General features: G+C 42.7%; 1 protein-coding gene across 4 annotated transcripts in view; it reads right to left on the reverse strand.

Annotated features, from left to right (window-relative positions):
• Window positions 1–18,626, reverse strand: part of TATDN2 (TatD DNase domain containing 2) — a 29,481-nt gene that overhangs the window by 7,451 nt on the left and 3,404 nt on the right. For 3 of the 4 annotated variants that reach the window (XR_003138047.3, XM_025449964.3, XM_025449960.3), the window contains exons 3-4: window positions 12,343–12,834; window positions 2,162–3,040 (exon numbers count right to left, since the gene is read on the reverse strand). Coding sequence is in view for 3 of the 4 variants with exons in the window: in XM_025449964.3 (XP_025305749.1) it covers window positions 2,162–3,040; window positions 12,343–12,834 (1,371 nt within the window). In the remaining variant the exon portion in view is untranslated. Of the gene's footprint in view, window positions 1–2,161; window positions 3,041–12,342; window positions 12,835–15,528; window positions 15,628–18,626 lie in introns of those variants that run through there. The other variant, XM_049098571.1, reaches the window with a different exon arrangement.

Here is an 18,626-nt window from a genome sequence, read left to right on the forward strand (position 1 = left end):
CTACATGCAGTTCTGCCCTCCCGCTGCCAGCAGTTTCTTTTCTCTGAATCCCCATTTTCCTTTCCTGAGTCCTATATCTCATCAAGCCAGAGGATACTCAAGAGATTTTATCACCCTATGCTTTAACTTCCAGTTCGATCTATTGCATGGCATGCTCTATGTGCCTCTATACAGATGTGATACCATAATAATTTAATAAAAGAAATTACTGTCCAATACTTAGCACATTTCCTGGCACACAGCAGGCATTCCATAAATACCACGTATACAATTAAATACAAGCCTCCTCTTCCTCCTTCCAGGGACCTCACTGCATACATTTCTCAATGGGCCTTCTTTCCATACTACACCTGCCTTGAGCCAGAGAAACAAACCAGGAAAGCTAAATATTTAATTAAATATTTTTCTCACTTTCTTAAATATCTGTTTTTTACTAGGTCTTCAAATTTAGCTATTTTTCCATTCACTTCTAATAAAAGACCGCCTCACACTAGCCAGAAACTGAAGGCTTCCAAGTATTAGTGGTGAAAAGGAACTCTGGACAGGCAAGAGCTTGTGGGAATGTATAACACAAACCTAATTCTGAACAGAAACACTATTTACATCAGAGACTCATTAGATAAAGTAAAAAACTGAAAACATTCACACAAATAAAATCCCACCTACCTGTCTGGAAGGAGATCAAGTCAAAAAATCATCCTGTTCCAAATTTAGTAACCTTAACGGGTTCTAGAAAACTCATCTTAAAGAGATCCTTCCAAAGCATCTGAACATCTGAAACTGTTTCTTATGTAAATTGATTTGCACACCTACTGGTGGCCATGGACAACTGTATTCAAATTGGAATCTCTATCACCTAAAGGTGTGTCAAGGTCTGGAGCCTTCTGCTTTGTCAGAAGTGTATGACACCTTTTCTGAATTTTCTCTTTGGTCAAGGGAAAATTAAGAAGAAACCTTTGACTCTAGAAGATTCCCTCCCTTAATTCACAAAGATCTGTTAAACCAGAGATGTCAGTAGCAATGGAGCACAGCATCTGTGTAGACCAGAGGTTGACCCAGATGGCCTGGGAACAGTATCAAGGGAAGCCAGCTTGCTAAATTCTGTCCAGGCTGGCATTCACACACCGGCTCAAAGCCTGGAGCTCATTGGCACACAGACCCAGCCTACCAGGCATCAGCAGGAAGACTGCACACAAATTCTACAACACAGGCAACCTGGCAGTGCAAGCAGTGACAAGGTGGGAGGGTCTTTCTCCTTGTAGTGCTCCTTCCCAAATCAGAAACTTCCACCAAAATGCTGGAACCACCCTTCCTCTGTCAAATGTCCATGCTCAAAAAATACATAGTAAAATGGTAGTAGTGGCCATTGCTGTTGGGATGGGAAATTTTCTTCTTTACGTATTTTTGTTATTTCCCGAATATTCTGCCAAGGGCACATTTAACTTTAAAACCAGGATAGGGGGATCCCTGGGTGGCGCAGCGGTTTAGCGCCTGCCTTTGGCCCAAGGCGCAATCCTGGAGATCCGGGATCGAATCCCACGTCGGGCTCCCAGTGCATGGAGCCTGCTTCTCCCTCTGCCTATGTCTCTACCTCTCTCTCTCTCTCTGTGTGACTATCATAAATATATAAAAATTTAAAAAAAAATTTTTTTAAATAAAAAATAAAACCAGGATAGGGGATCCCTGGGTGGCTCAGCTGTTTGGCGCCTGCCTTTGGCCCAGGGCGTGATCCTGGAGTCCCAGGATCGAGTCCCACATCGGGCTCCCTGCATGGAGCCTGCTTCTCCCTCTGCCTGTGTCTCTGCCTATCTCTCTATCTCTCATGAATAAACAAAATATTTAGGAAAAAAATAAAAATAAAACCAGAATAAAAATATAGTTTAAACAGACATAAAATTGGTTGCTTCTCAAGAAGGAAGGTAAACAAATGTCTTGCCGTATATATCATTAGTCGTAAGATGTCACAGAGTACTATACCCCTCTCCTACATAATAAAGAGTAAAGAAATCATTGGTGATACATTTGACAAGTGACATCTTGATGGTCTGGACAAGAGCAATTATGTTTTTAAGGGTTCTAAATTCTCCAGATCCGAACTGTTTGGTTTCAACAACTGACAGGGGAATTAAAACTGTGAGCAAACTAAGGATAGCCTCATTACCTTGTGCTGTTCTGGGACAGGCGTAGTGCACTTATACGAGTAATCCAAGCCCATTTCCCCAAATGCCACAGCCTTGGGGTGCCTTAGTGCTTGCAAAAGATTTCTTTCTTGACTCTCACTGTAGTAACGTGCAAAATGAGGATGACAGCCAAAGGCCCCCCAGACCAGATCCTCTTTCAACAGCTCCTCCCACAGGCAATCTGTCAGTGTCCGAGGATCACAGAAGTCAGAGATGCAGCCCTGAAATTCCTTCGGGAAGGAGCTGCTATAAATTTTTCTGAACTTGGTAAAGGACCCTTTGAAAGACAACTTGGAATACAGCATGTCCAAGTGACAGTGGGTATCAATGAAACCCTCCTCGAGGCCTGACTCCCGATGGTTCCTTGGCAGGGAGCTAGATGCAAGTCCTCCACAGGAGCGAGGTACCGCCTCCTCCTGGAGTGCTCTTTTTTCCTTCACCTCTTCTTCTGAGCTTCTGGAGAAACGAAATGAACGAGTGTTCTGGGATCTGCCTTCCTCTGTCACATCCTGGTCTCTAGAGGTGTTCTGGGAGCTCACTCTAGAGTTAGGGGAATAATCACTCAGGAGGCCCCGGCTGCTCCTCCCTGCCTGCAGTGGGTCGCTGCTGCTGCCCATGGAGGGATAACCAGAAGGCTTGGGGCTGCTGGTCCAATAACTGGCATAGTCACACCATGGACTACTGTACAAATGAGCCGGGTACATGACATAGTCAGTGGGGAAGGCAGAAGGCTCTGGAACTGTGGAGAGTTTCAGCGAGCTGGGCTCCTCCTGAGAGAATCTGACTGTGGAGACCTCATCCACGTCAGACCAGTCACTTCCTGAAGAGGTGTGCTCTATAACCACCTCCCTTTCTTTAGGCTGCAAAAAAAGAAAACAAACAATGGGTGAGCCCTTCTGTGTGAAGAAGGCCTTTCATACTCAGTCATCACCAGAACATAAACTGCCTTGTTTTTCTGGCCATGGTGAAGGCTTTTTTTGCTTTGGCTCATTAGCTTACTTTATTGCCTGATCTTCTTATAATTTCTAGAACGTGAGCCAGGTTATAGCTATAAGTAGTCGTATTGGGTTCAGGGAATAACCTTGTGACCAAAGTCTTAGAATATTAAGATCATCCCTGTCTGGGTGGCTCAGTCAGTTGCGCATTAAGACTCTGGATTTCAACTCAGGTCATGATCTCAGGGTCATGGGATAGAGCCCTGTTTTGGGCACTCAATGGGGAATCTGCTGGAGATTCTCACTCCCTCTGCCTCTGGCCACATACACTCTCTCTCCAAAATAAATACATCTTTAAAAAAAGAAAAAAGAAATACTATCCCTAAAAGGGATGTACTCCCTTTCTGAGGGATCCCTTTGGAGAAAAACCACTCTCTAGAATCTAGACACCATGTACTGGGTATTTTATTATTTTTTTTTTAATTTTTATTTATTTATGATAGTCACACAGAGAGAGAGAGAGAGAGAGAGAGAGAGAGAGAGGCAGAGACACAGGCAGAGGGAGAAGCAGGCTCCATGCACCGGGAGCCCGACGTGGGATTCGATCCCGGGTCTCCAGGATCACGCCCTGGGCCAAAGGCAGGCGCCAAACCGCTGCGCCACCCAAGGATCCCTGTACTGGGTATTTTAGACAAAAGTAGCACCCAGCATATCTCATTATGCTTCTATTCTAACATTTCAAATGCAAAACCACACAGTCATGGTTGGTTTAAGATGTGTCTCAGACTACCCTGAGACAGACCACATATCCTAGAGGGATCACCTGCAGGTGCCAGCCATGTGAGTGAGCACCTTGCACGACCAGCCCTGCCAGGCTTTTGGAGTGTCAGAAGTACATGAGAGATCACCACCTCAAGCCCCAAACAAGACCTAACCTGTCTAGACCTTTCTGAATTCCTCACTCACAAAATTGAAAGCAAAATAAAACAGTTTCAGCCACTGTATGGCAATATCATACACATATATGTTATATTAAATCAATTTTAGCCCTGCTAGAACAAGTTTTTAAGGGCAGGAATTTTTATTTTCTTCACTCATGTCTCCCAGACACCTATGACCGTGCCTAGAATGCTATGCTTACAAATATTTGATGAATTAACTCAGAATAAATCAGACAATGGCTCCTGAATTTACCTTCACATCAGAACCAACTGCTGTTTAAGGCTACCCCACCCTCATCTGTAATATTGTGATTCAGCAGGTTCCAAGGGCTCTGTATATAAGTCTCCATATCACTTGGATGCAAATCAAGTTTGAAATACAGTAAACACATGGATTTCAACCCATGTAAATAAGACTATTTAAAGGGCTCTCGTTTCTTTTGGTTAATGAAGCTATCTATACCTAGGGCCAGATGGCTTGAGCAAGAGGCCTTACAAATACAAAGCAAATTCAATTCATACAACAAAAAATTCACTACAAAGAAGCATGATGGATAAATTGATCACCTCCTAAAAATAGAAACAAAACTTTTTGTTTATAGTATCTATACTAACCTTCCATACCTACCTATACTCCAAAAGGAAACAAATACTGGTAACAAAAATGTTAATTAATTATGAACTTCCATATGATACTTTCCTACTTTAGATTTTCTTCCTGCTACTCCTTTCCTGACTAACAGAAATATCCAAACAAGAATCTTTTCCAAGACACAAGATAATTGAAACTGCCGAAATTTAATCTGAACTCCTGAAACTGGGTGATAAGCACCTGGGGGATTTATTAACACTAGTCCGGTTACTTTGAGACTGTTTGAAATTTCTCATAAAAAGTTTTTTAGGGGTGCCTGGCTGGCTCAGTCAGTGCAGCATGCAACTCTTAATCTCAGGGTTTCAAGTTCAAACCTAATGTTTTAGACAAAAGCTTACTTAAAAAAAAAAGTTTGGGTGCCTGGGTTAGTCAGTTAAGGGACCAACTCTTGATTTCAACTCAGGTCATGATCTCAGGGCCCAGGGATGGAGCCCTGCATCAGTCTCATGCTCCTTCTCTCCCTCTTCTTCCTCTTCTTCTACCTTCAAATGCAAAACCACACAGAAATTTATAAAGTGGTATCCATGCATATGCACTCTCTCAATCTTTAAAAAAATATTTTTTTTAAACTTAATCTTTAAGGAAGAATAATCCTTCAAAAACTATCTTACTTATGGTGGAAATTTCCACCAACCCAGACAATAAAAAAATGCAGTATGGCTAGAGCTTAACAAGTTTGTTTCTTTTTTCCTTTTTCCAATAAGACGTATTGGAATCATCACTTTTGTATATATGCAACTGAAGTTAAAACAATTCTCATATACAATAACATGAAACTACACATCTTTGCAATTCAGCTCTTGAAAATTCTACCTTTTTTAAAAGATTTTATTTATTTATTCATGAGAGATACAGAGAGGCAAAGACACAGGCAGAGGGAGAAGCAGGCTCCACACAGGGAGCCTGATGTGGGACTCGATCCTGGCACTCCAGGATCATGCCCTGGGCCGAAGGCAGGTACTAAACTGCTGAGCCACTCAGGCATCCCTCTATTTTTTTTTTAAATAACAAGTTATTCTGATTAAGTTTACAAAAAGTACCCAAACAGAAAGTAAGGTTTTTTTCCCCAAAAATAATCCCTCAGAAAGGTGGGTTTTTGTGTTTTTTTTTGTTTTTTTTTTTTTAAGATTGTTTTTCTAGACAGAGAATATGAGCAGAGGGAAAGGCAGAGAGAGGAGAGAGAATCCCAAGCAGATTACCTGCTGAGCACAGAGCCCCTGGTAGGGCTTGATCCCAGGACCCCTGATATCATGATCTGAGCCAAAACCAAGAATCGACCGACACTCAACCAATGGAGCAACCCAGGTACCAAGAAGGCATCATTTTATATTCCAGTTCTTATAAAGTCTCCTGTATTATAAGATATAGGTTCTTTTATGTGAGAAGGACAAATGATCCTAAAGAGACTTCAACCAAGCTAATGTTTGTATGCTTACAGGAATGTTCCCTTTCTCCCTTTTTTGTTTTTTAAAAAAGGAGGGGTGGGGTTGGGCAAATTGATGTATCAGATTTAATAATTACTCCTGGGGGATATGACCTCAGAGTTCTACTGAACATTTTTAACCCATCTTTTAAAGATCATTTTTTGTTTTTTAAATACCACCATCCGCCACTCTGTTCATGATTTTAGTCTCTGTCTCTAATAAATAATCTTAAAAAAAAATACAATATGTTGAGTGGTTACACAGAAAGAGACACTGGAAAAATACTTGAGAAATTTATAAAGTGGTATCCAGGTGGACTAGGGCAACACAGAACCAGGTTGGAAAGCTACTTTTTCCTAAATAGCTTTTATTTTTAATTTTTGAACCACGAGAATATTATTTACTCAAAAAGTAACCTGAAAAATACTTAGAGGTTGTTATATGGTAGCAATCTCAAAATACACTTCCAGAAAAAATGAACCACAAACTGCCTGAGTGATAGGAACAGCTATTGGCAACTAGGGACAAATTTCCAGGGGCAGGATTATACATGGATTCAAAATGTGCTACATCTCATCAGCACAACCTTGGCTGCAGAAGACTACAAGACAAATGGTCCTGTTTTTTACAACAAGAAAATCATACCACAATGGTAGAGAATGAGAATCCATAGGGAGTAAGAGACTTGGGATATTTAGAAATCACCACAAATGGCTCTTCTTTGGCTGTTTTAAACAAATTAAAAATATCATAAAACAGGATTATTTAATCAAGGACTGGATAGTTGATGTCATTAAAGATTCTGTGTGTTTTGTCTAATAAAATTGTAATTATGTTTGTTTTTTCCTAAAGATCACTATATCTCTTAGAGATTCACACTGAAATATTTATGGATGAATAATACAGTAATTGGGATTTGCTTCAAAAGAATTTGTGCAGAGTGGAAAGCTGGCTGGCTCAGTCCATGGAGCATGTGACTCACGATTTTGGTATTGGGTGTGGAGCCTACCTTATTTAAAAAAAAAAAAAATTTTTTTTTTTTGTGGAGAGAAAAAAGATTGACAGTGTTAATCATTGAAGATGAGTTATAGGAGTATATGGGTAATTTTCCTAAGTGTTTTAAATTTTCCATAATAAAAAGTTAAGATAAAAATACATTAAAATTCTAAATCAGATGGAAGGATAGATGACATCCTCTAGTTGCTTCCCAAAATTCTCTATCTTCCAGGGGTGTTTAAAAACACCAATTCCCAGGTCCCATCTCAGACCTTCTGAGTCAGATGTTCTCATTATCAGAGAAGTTCAGGAAATCATACTACATGACTCAAAAAGAACTCCAGGGGCACCTGGGTGGCTCAGTCAGTTCAACATCTGCTTTTGGCTCAGGTCATGATCCCAGGGTCCTGACACTGATTTCTGCATTGGGCTCCCTGTTCAACAGCGAGTCTGCTTTTCCCCTCTGCGCTTACCTCCTGCTTGTGCTCACAAGCTCTGTCTCTCAAATAGATAAAATCTTTTTTTTTTTTTTTTTTTAAAGGGGGGGCAGCCCTGGTGGCCCAGCGGTTTGGCGCCGCCTTCAGCCCAGGATGTGATCCTGGAGACCCGGGATCGAGTCCCATGTCGGGCTCCCTGCATGGAGCCTGCTTCTCCCTCTGCCTGTGTCTCTGCCTCTGTCATTCTGAATAAATAAAATCTTAAAAAAAAAAAAAAAAAAAGGAACTCCAGTGACAACAAGGATCATGTCAAAAACATGTGAAAAGTTTCAATAAAATTATTTAATGAAATGTGAGTGGGAAAAATGGCAGAGTGGGGAAAAACATGAATTTAAAAATGCACATGTAACTAGAAATACATACCATAAGCTGACTTACAATTTTGTTATCTAAGTCCTTTAAAGGATTATAATGGTCAAGCTGGCCAAGAAAAGGTTTTCAGATTTTCTTTTTTGAGAATATAGGTCATTACCTATGTTCATGATTGCTTTATGTCCTCATCAATATGGCAAAATTTAAAATTACACTTATTGAGGTCCTACTACACACTCGGGCACTGAGCAAAATATTTGCATGCATTAGTTCAGGGTTTAGCAAACTGTGGCTCACAAGCCAAATCCAATGCACTGCCTATTGGTGTAAACAAAGTCTTCCTGAAACATGGTCAGGACCGTTCACTTAAATGCTGTCTCTGGCTGCTTTCATGCTACTACAGCAGAGCTGAATAGTTGCAACAGAGGCCATGTAGCCCACAAGGCCTAATATACTATCTGGCCCTTTACACAGAATAAGTTAGCTTATCCCTTTTGTTTGTTTAACCATAAGACTCCAAAAACTGTGACTTCTTACACAGAAGAAACTAGGGATCAAAGAGGTTAAGTGGCTTTCTCATGATCACAGTTTAGGTGGCCAGGATTTGAACCCAAACTATCTGATCCCAACACTCAGTGCTCACCTACCACATCATGCTGCCTCCAAATACATACTTCACAAAGATAATCTAAATCTCCAGCCTGTCAATTAGGAGATCAGGTGTATAAGTTTCGAAACTTAATCTATATAAGGGGAATTCTAGGCAGCCCAATGGGACCATGAGCAACATCAGACAGGAAACATACCCATCATATAGTGAGCAGAAAAAGTGGGTTATAAAACCTACTGTTCTTTGGGTTTCCAGGTAAATATAACCCATGTAGTTTTTGTCCTTCCTGCCAAAAAACTCTGAAAATTACATGAAATGGGGGTGCCTGGGTGGCTCAGTCAAACATCTGACTCTTGATTTCTGCTCAGGTCATGACCTCAGGGTTGTGACACTGAGTTTGTATCAGGCACAGCTTTAAGATTCTCTCTTCTTGGGCAGCCCCAGTGGCTCAAGCGGTTTAGCACCACCTTCGGCCTAGGGTGGGATCCTAGAGACCTGGAATCAAGTCCCATGTCAGGCTCCCTGCATGGAACCTGCTTCTCCCTCTGCCTGTGTCTCTGCCTCTCTATGTCTCTCATGCATAAATAAATAAAATCTTTAAAAAAAGGTGGGGGGAGGGGATCTCTGGGTGGCTGGGCGGTTTGGCGCCTGCCTTTGGCCCAGGGCACGATCCTGGAGTCCCGGGATCGAGTCCTGCATCAGGCTCCCCGCATGGAGCCTGCTTCTCTCTCTGCCTGTGCCTCTGCCTCTCTCTCTATCATGAATAAATAAATAAATAAATCTTTAAAAAAAAAAAAAAAGAAAGATTCTCTCTTCTCTACCTCATCCCCCTCCCCAGTCCTTGCACAGCCACTCCCCGCCCCCCAAAAAAAAAAAAAGGTTAAAAGAGATGACTTGAAAAGGCATAAACCTACAAAGAGAAGTCATAAAGAAAAGCAAACAGCAAAGCAAACAGCAAAGCAAATTAAAATCAGTTTATAGAAAGTAGACAGATGAATGGCTTTTGGATAAGCAGATCACAGATGGCCAAAACCTAAGCCTGCAGTGAGAAAAAGTCAGGAACAGGCTGAGTCATAGTACAAGACCCCTCAAAAGACTCAGGAATTAGAGGTACCAGATCTCTGAAAAGACAGTGAAGCTAGAGATGAAAATAGGAGAATGAATTGGAAATCTGTGAAGTTAAGTTCCCAGATCCTAGCTCCCATCTTGTGTGATGGGTCTGCCCTTTCCAAACTCAGAAAAAGACTAAAGTTTATGCTTGGAATGTTGAGCCAAGGAGCCTATGGAATAACCAGGAACAAGAGACACACAATCAAAGGTAAGGGACCATGGCATGTTGGACAGTGAGAACCCAGGTACCATCCTCAACCAGACTCGCAGAATAGCGCCAGCCAGATGTGTGCCTCCCAGGTGAGGGAGTGGAACATTTCCCCCAGGTACACTGAGCAGCTTCTGAATTATAGAGCCAAAGATTCAGTTGGAGCCCCCACAAAATTAGCCAGTGTCATCACCCTATGTTGAAGCCAGCAGTTGGTAAGCCCATCCACACATTCAGAACTTCCAATCAGCTTTTGAAAATTCAACCTTTAAATATGAACTGACAGCCAACACATCCCAGGAGAGCCCTACTACAAAACATAGAAGCTGAAATACTTAGGGGAAGGAAAAAAAAAAAAAAAGAAAAGAAAGCAAAATCAGAAGGAAACTCAGAGAAAAAGTAGTACAGAAAGTCGAAGAAAACTTCAAAACAAACCTTTAAGATTCTCAAAGAGACCAGAGAAGGCACGATAATCTCAAAACAAGAACAGGACACTCTAAAAAAGGAATTAACTCAAAATATTAAACTAGTGTTCTTAGAAATTAAGTATGTCAAAAATGGGGGGAAAGTATGTATTATTATACACACCTTAATTGTTCATAAAGAAAGCAAAAATGAAATAGGAAAAACAGGAATTCTAGGGAAACAAAAGAGGTACAACTCCAAGAAGAAAAATGGAATTACTTATTTTGACAATATTGAGAATTTTACAACACTAGCAATTTGGGGATGAATTAATGATAGGTGCAGAGGAAACTGAAGGAAAAAACAAGGCAGTGATAATCTCCAAGAAAGATAAACTTTTTACAAGAGGAAATGTGATCAGAGTATACCAGGTAACTCCGCTATGAACATGGAGTTAAAAAATCTTCAGGGGATCCCTGGGTGGCTCAGCGGTTTAGCGCCTGCCTTTGGCCCAGGGTGCAATCCTGGAGTCCCGGGATCGAGTCCCGCGTCGGGCTCCCGGCATGGAGCCTGTTTATTCCTCTGCCTGTGTGTCACTGCCTCTCTATGTCTATCATAAATAAATAAATCTTAAAAAAAAAAAAATCTTCAATAGATTGTTAGAAACTGTATGACAACACAGGGAGCTACAAGTAACAGATAGTGGGTATGGTGCTGGCAAAGTTAGTGTGGAGAATTAAATGTCCTCTAAGTAGGCATCCACAGGTATCTACAACTGGAAAATCAAACCAAAGTGCAAGATTACTTAGAATTATGGAGGTAAGGGGGCGCCTGGGTGGCTCAAGTGGTTAAGCGTCTGCCTTTGGCTCAGGGCATGATCCTGGGGTCGAGTTCCACATCAGGCTGCCCACGGAGAGCCTGCTTCTCCCTTTGCTTATGTCTCTGCTTCTCTCTGTGTATCTCTCATGAACAAATGGAAGGAAGGAAGGAAGGAAGGAAGGAAGGAAGGAAGGAAGGAAGGAAGGAAGGGAGGGAGGGAGGGAGGGAGGGAGGGAGGGGGGGAGGGAGGGGAAAGAAAGAAGAAAGAAAGAAAAGAAAGAAAAGAAAGAAAAGAAAGAAAAGAAAGAAAAGAAAGAAAAGAAAGAAAAGAAAGAAAGAAAGAAAAGAAAGAAAAGAAAGAAAAGAAAGAAAGAAAGAAAGAAGAAAGAAAGAAAGAAAGAAAGAAAGAAAGAAAGAAAGAAAGAAAGAAAGAAAGAAAGAAAGAAAGAAAGAAAGAAAGAAAGAAAGAAAGAAAGAAAGAAATATGGAGGTAGGTACTAGAAGAAAGAGCTAAAGACATTCAAGGAGCTACCACTAAAGAGCCATAAGTAAAGATAAGCAGAGATGGGTACGACAGAGGAATGCTACCCGCCTGCCACCCCAGTTAGAAACTAAGTTAAAAACTGCTAGTTTCCCTCCAGTACCATTCTTTCCTTCAAGAGCAATCAAAGTGATCTGGGCATAAGGCCCCCAGATGAAAGTTAATGCTCCAGACTCCCTTGAAGCTAGGTATTGGCCAGGTTTCTAGATTCTTGTCAAGGGCTAAAAGCAGAAAGGATGTGGACAACTTCTGAGGTAGGTTCTTCAACGGAAGAGAATGTACTGTCCCCTTCTCTTTTCTCCTTCCTGCTGGCTGGAACATCAACATAATGTACTCTGGGTCCTAGCACAGTAGCCACTCAGACCACGGATGGTGACTGTGTGGAGGCGGCAGAGCATCCAGTATAGCGTTAGGGTCCCTGACACTGGGGAGCCCTCCTCCCCAAGCCACTGTTATTTGGCCTCTGTGAGCACAGGCCAATGCATCTCCCAACAAACACGGAAATTCTAAATTAAAAAAAAAAAAAGTGCTGAACTGAGATTTCTTTGTAACTCTGAAAGGTCTTTTAGAAGAAAACCATCAGTTTGCCTTGGAGTCCTTGATAAATACAGTGCTGCTTTTAATGAGTAACACTTGGGATTGAACTAGAAAGACCAAATACATATACATCAAGAGAACTAAAAACCCCACACTTGGTATAAATCCAACTCACCTTGTGGCTTTCTAAATGAGAGTCAGAGTCATCCAGAAACTCCAGGGCTGGAGAGGGCTTGTCAATGACTGTCCTTCGGTCACCAGGTGTCTCCTCACTAGGCTTCTCCTGAGGGTCTATTACCACTCTCCTGTCACAGAAGCTGCTCCTCTCAGGCACAGCCTTTTCGTCCTCAGCTCTCACCTCTGGGGCTGACTCTTTCCCCTTCTGAGGAGATACGGTGACACTCCTGCCTGGCCCTTCTCCACGGATGGGACGCTCTCCTGTGCTTGTTGTTGCCCTCGTGGCAGCCTCTCCCTTCCTTTTTGGCATTGACTTCCCCAGGATGCCCTGGATAGCCTTTAGGTAAATGACTGTAGAGCCTTGGTCTCGAAATCTATCTCTCTTCCTTTTCTGCACCTTGTTTGGCTCCTCATTTGTATCATTCTGACCCTCTGCTTCAGCTGCAAATTCAGAGTTCATGGAGTTACGGGAACTATCTTTTGAATCAACCTGGAAGGAAAAAAAAAAAAATCAGAGATCATAACACAGCTATCCAAAGGGCAACTACGTATAGAAAGCACTCAGCAAATTATAAATCAGTAGTGGCTGCACCAATCACAGGGAAAGTGACCATGGCCAAGACACAGATTCTCTCCCAAAGGTTGCTGACCCACCCCACTGAGAAGTGCCACGTAAAAGGGCCTGAATTGCTGCCATTTCATATTATTTACTTTCTCATGCTTCTCAGGTGATACCCTCATACTGCAACGAGCAAGAATGGCAGAGAGATAAACATTCTTTTTTTTTTTTTTAAAGATTTTATTTATTTATTCATGAGAGACACAGAAAGAGAGAGAGGCAGGGAGAGACATAGGCAGAGGGAGAAGCAGGCTCCATGCAGGGAGCCTGATGTGGGACTCGATCCCAGGACCGTGGGATCACGCCCAGAGCCGAAGGCAGACGCTCAACTGCTGAGCCACCCAGGCGTCCCAGAGATAAACATTCTAACAACACTAGACTGTAAGCTCCTTGAGGCCAGGGACTACCACACACATGAGAACACACCTGGGCAAAAGAGCAGCTCAAAATTTCAGCACTGGAAGGGTCTCTAGAAACCAGCTAACTCAATCCCACGTCTAAGAGTCAAGGAGACCCAAAAGTCCAGGGAGGAGCAGACTCTAACCTCCCAAGTCCTGAGGGGCAGAGTGCAGGCCTTACCGAAGTTCTCTGCAAACCCCTTCCCCCAAATCAAAACCTCAGTGCTAGAAGGTGTCTGGTGTCCCAGAGAATGCACCAGGGTCAGTCCAGAGACCATAACTACCCCAACTCCAAATCTCCTCAGAAACACAGGTGAAGTCTCAGCCCATGCTTTCCTTCCTCTCAGCACTTACTCATCCCAGGAACTAGACTATTTGTTCTCAATGTTAAATTTCCTGTGAAACTCAGATCCAATCTAATCCCAGCCTGGGTAAAACTGATCCACCAATCTACCCCTAGGATCATCTCCAAGACAGTCAAGTCCAAACCTCCCCAGCTCTGACCTATATTGACCATTATCCCCAAATCTTCTACAGTCCCTACAACTTGCACTTCTAATTCATTTGTATTAAATCCCTCTCTGTATATTAAATATACAGAGAAAGAACTCCACACTAAGCTTGCTGATCATTTTTCTCTACCAAGGAAAAGTAGTCTACTCCAAGAGATGTCCATCAATAAGGAAGTGGTTACACAGAGGCTTACACTCTTACTTTATATACTTCTCTTAATTGAGTTTTTTCCAAGAAATACATATTATCTTTGTTTTTAAAAAAGCCTTTTGAAATCTATAAATCTAGACAGCAGTATGGCATGGTATTTTTCTTACTAGAAGTACTCAAATTGTTGGCATCTGCTAACTTTGATGAGATGGGGACAGGAAAGGTGTCTTTTACCTTCATTTTGACCCTCTCTCAATTTTCTAACACAGTGGACATTTTTTTAAAATGTCTGTAGGGACTATCTGGGAAAGGAGATTAGAAGCCTTTTTTTTTTTTTTTTTAAATACCTTTCCTTATTAAGAAAATCGAATAAATATTAAAAATATGGGCAGCCCCAGTGGCCCAGCAGTTTAGCACCGCCTTTAGCTCAGGGTGTGATCCTGAAGATCAGGGATTTAGTCCCACACCTGGCTCCCTGCATGGAGCCTGCTTCTCCCTTTGCCTGTGTCTCTGCCTCTCTCTCTCTGTGCCTCTCATGAATAAATTTTTAAAAAATAATAAATAAAATATTTAAAAATATATATATTAAAAATAAACCAGGAGGTTCCATAGGCATGCCCTATAGGACACAGCCACAACTTCCCAGCAGGCTTCTCTGCTGCCCACTTCTCTGGCTTCTACCAACCACCCACCATCCTCAGGAATCCCCATCATACCATCATGGGCAAATCTAATTCCCTTTGCTTGTGATACCCCTACCTCAATCTCATTTTACACTTGGTAACTCATATTCATCCTTTAAGGCCCCGAACCCCTTCTTTGATGTCTCCACCTCTCTGCCTGTGGGACCAGCTACCCCTCTCTTTGCCCTCCGTTTGTTTTTTTTTTTTTTCTTTTCTCTTTGCCCTCCTACCCCTGCACCAGGTAGAGGCCAACATGGAAAGACAAGGTTGACAACAAACAGAGGAACCCCTGTACCTTCTGAAAGTCACAGCTCCTCACTTCAAACCAATTGCTGCCACTTGGAAGTACAGACCCAGGGTTACAAATTGCAGCTTTTCAAACAAAACAAGAAATCTCAAATTTAATTCGTTTTTTCATCTAGCTGGCAATTTTTTGTTGAGCACTTACTACATGCCAGTAGGCACTGTTCTGAATCTGTGAGGTTTGCATTCAATGGAACATAAAAAAATACCTGCTTACTGGATCTTATATTCTAGGTGGTGGTGGGAAAGGAAAACCAGAAAAAAGGCAATATATGTTAGAGAGTGAAAAGTACCAGAGAGAAAAATAACACAGGAAAAGGGAATAGAAGAGGGTCAAATTTCCAGTTCAGAGTAGAGGTGTGGACTGGAGGCATATATTTTTAATGTGAAATCTCTAAAATACTGAATACTTTGAGGACTTAGTGGGCCATATTCAGCCACCGGTTTGCCAACCCTGGTAGAGAAGACCAGGCCTGTACTCGTGGGAGAAAAAGGGGGTTAGAATTACAGTAACATACCTTACGTGGCCTTACAATTCACCAAGCTGCCATGGCTGTTATCCCTCTTGTACATGGCGTCTAAGTGGCAGGACCAAGAGGCAAATTCAAGCTCCCCCCTAATATCCTGGAAACCAACGGAGAATAGCAAAAATACGAAAATCGAGAAAGTAGCAAAGGCTATGATGTCAAAGACCACAAGGACCTGAAATGGATCCAGGCCACCCAAGATTTTCAGAAGTGGATAGGAGGCTATCAAGGTAAAGATTAGACATTAAGTTCAAGAGAAGAGACAAACCACCTGGCTTCAAATAGGAGAGATGGCATTTTTCCTGGCAGTACTGGTTGGTGAATTATGCATGTCTGAAGGGAGGAAGGAAAGATTGAGTGGAGATGCTGTTCCAGCCCTTGACACCGCCAGCCTGCACGATTTCAATGGTTCGTACCCAGCTCCCTGCCTACTCCCTCCTATCCTTTCTCCAGTGTGCCAGAGAAGTTCTCAAATCTGGCAACATCACACCTCTGCTTAAAACCCTTCAGCACTTCTGCATTTGCCCACAGAAAACATCCCCAACTCCTGAGTATGACATCAGAAGCCATTCACAGGCTGGACCCCAAGCTTCTTTTCCAGCATCACCTCCCACCTTTGTCCATATACCCAGGTGCCCAGGAATAAAGAAAGGCACTGGAGAAAAAGGAAGTGAGGACCTTCAGGAAAGTTGTAGCTCTAGTGCTTCAGACAAGCAGCATTTCCTGACACATTCTGAACACATGTTGTTACACTGCCTGAAATGTCCTCTCCTCCTCCTTGTCCATCAGAAACTCTAATGGCACCTCTTCTGTGAGGACTTTCTCAATGTTAGTCACTCCTTCCTCTGACCATTGGTACTTCAAATGCCCGTTACAACATTCCACACACTGCTCCATAATGAAGGACTTTTCTTTGTACCTCTACCTCCTAGCACAGACTTCCACCACAGCACTGGACATCTGCTGGGTGAAGACGCAGGAACCAGGATCATACATGAAAGCTTTGTCATTTGAGAGCCAAGATACACAATGGCTTCTTGTGTCAGGGCTATGTCACCCTGCAGAGAGCTTTTCAAGGGGAGGATCTTGCCCTCTTCATCTCCCCATCCCTTACAACACTAGGCCTGGACAGAGCAGGTGCTCAGAGGGCTGCAGCAGCAAGAATGCAGGCTCTGACATCCCACCAATCTGGGATATCACAGCTTTGCCCCATACAAGATGTATGGCCTTGGTCAAGTTACTTAACATTTCTGAATCTCCTTTTCCAGTGCCGACACATAGTAGGTGCTCAAATATTTGTTAACTGATATGTAAATGTTTGTTAAATGACATGTAAAGATAATACCACCTGTTTCACATCTCTGGATTATATGACCCTCTTATGGGTCAAACACTGAGAATCATATTTGATCAAAGTCTATCACATCACAAATGCTTAAATTTTCCCTTCCAGTCTTCCTTCCCTGAAGTGAATGTAGAAATGTAGAAAGGTCATACTAAGGACTAATAATATAAGGTAGGTGAAGGTGCTCACAACAGACAAATTTAATTATTCTCTAAAGGCCATCAGTTACCATTAGAATCTGAGAAAACTTAACTATCCTAGAGGAAACAAAGAACAAACAGTAAGAAGCTGGCCAGCAGGAATCTCTAGTAAATCCAAATGGCCCAGTCTAGCTATGGTCTGAATATGTTCCCCCAAAATTCGTATGTTGAAATCTAACCCCCAAGTGATGATATTAGGTGGCTCCTTTGGAAAGTGATTAGGTCATGAAAGTGGAGACATCATGAATGGGATTAGCGCTCTTATCTAAGAGTCTCCAAGAGAGGGGCACCTGGGTGGCTCAATCCATTAAGCCTCTGCCTTTAGCTCGGGTCATGATCCCAGGGTCCTGGGATAGAGCCCCATCCTGGGGGGGGGGGGGGGGCTTTGCTTAGCAGGGAGCCTGCTTCTCCCTCTCCCTCTCCCACCCCCCCGCTGTGCTCTCTTGCTCCCTCTCAAATAAATAGTCTTAAAAAAAAAAAAAAAAGAGTCCCCAAGAGAGCTCCTCTGTACCCCTCTGCCATATGAGGACAGAAGGAGAAATCTACAAGCCAGAAAAGGCCCCTCACTTGACCATGCTAGCCCCCTGATCTCAGACTTCTAGCCTTCAAAACTATAAGAAACTTAAAAAGAAAAAAAAAAAATTTTGACACAGAGAGAGAGAGAGAACACACATACAAGCACACAAGCATGGGGAGTGGCAGGCAGAGGGAAAGTGAGAAGCAAGCTCCCCGCTGAGCAGAGAGCCATCTCAGGACCGTAAGATCATGACCTGAGTCGGAGGCACACACTTTTTTTTTTTTTTTTTAAGATTTTATTTGGGGATCCCTGGGTGGTGCAGCGGTTTGGCGCCTGCCTTTGGCCCAGGGCGCGATCCTGGAGACCCGGGATCGAGTCCCACGTCAGGCTCCCGGTGCATGGAGCCTGCTTCTCCCTCTGCCTGTGTCTCTGCCTCTCTCTCTCTCTGTATGACTATCATAAATAAATTTTTAAAAAATTAAAGATTTTATTTATCCATTCATGAGAGACACAGAGAGAGAGAGGCAGAGACACAGGAAGAGGGAGAAGCAGGCTCCATGCAGGGACCTCGATGTGGGACTTGATCCCTGGGTCTCCAGGACCATGCCCTGGGCTGAATGCGGCGCTAAACCACTGAGCCACCTGGGCTGCCCAAAGGCAGACACTGAACCAAGTGAGCCACCCAGACACCTCAAGATATAAATTTCTATTATTTATAAGCTACCCAGTCTGTGGCACTGTTATCAAAGGCAGAACATTCCCCTCTCACTATTCTGTGATCTGGCCAAGACCACTGTGCTCAAGCCGGGAAGGAGATAGATAATGGGGAACCTACACACAAAGCCAAGAGTGTATCTCTCAAAGTTTACAGAGCAAATGCAGAACAGGTGGATAGGCAGGTAAAAAATAGGAGTGAGGAGACCTTAGAAGGACCGAGGGGGAGAACATAACATTTTTGTGAGTGCCAGTGGGCTGTGCTTGCTGAAAGGACCCAGGATTTACTAGAAAAACGAGTTAGATGTGACTG

The sequence above is a fragment of the Canis lupus genome, chromosome 20, assembly GCF_003254725.2.
Source record: "Canis lupus dingo isolate Sandy chromosome 20, ASM325472v2, whole genome shotgun sequence".
Taxonomy (NCBI): Eukaryota; Metazoa; Chordata; class Mammalia; order Carnivora; family Canidae; genus Canis; species Canis lupus.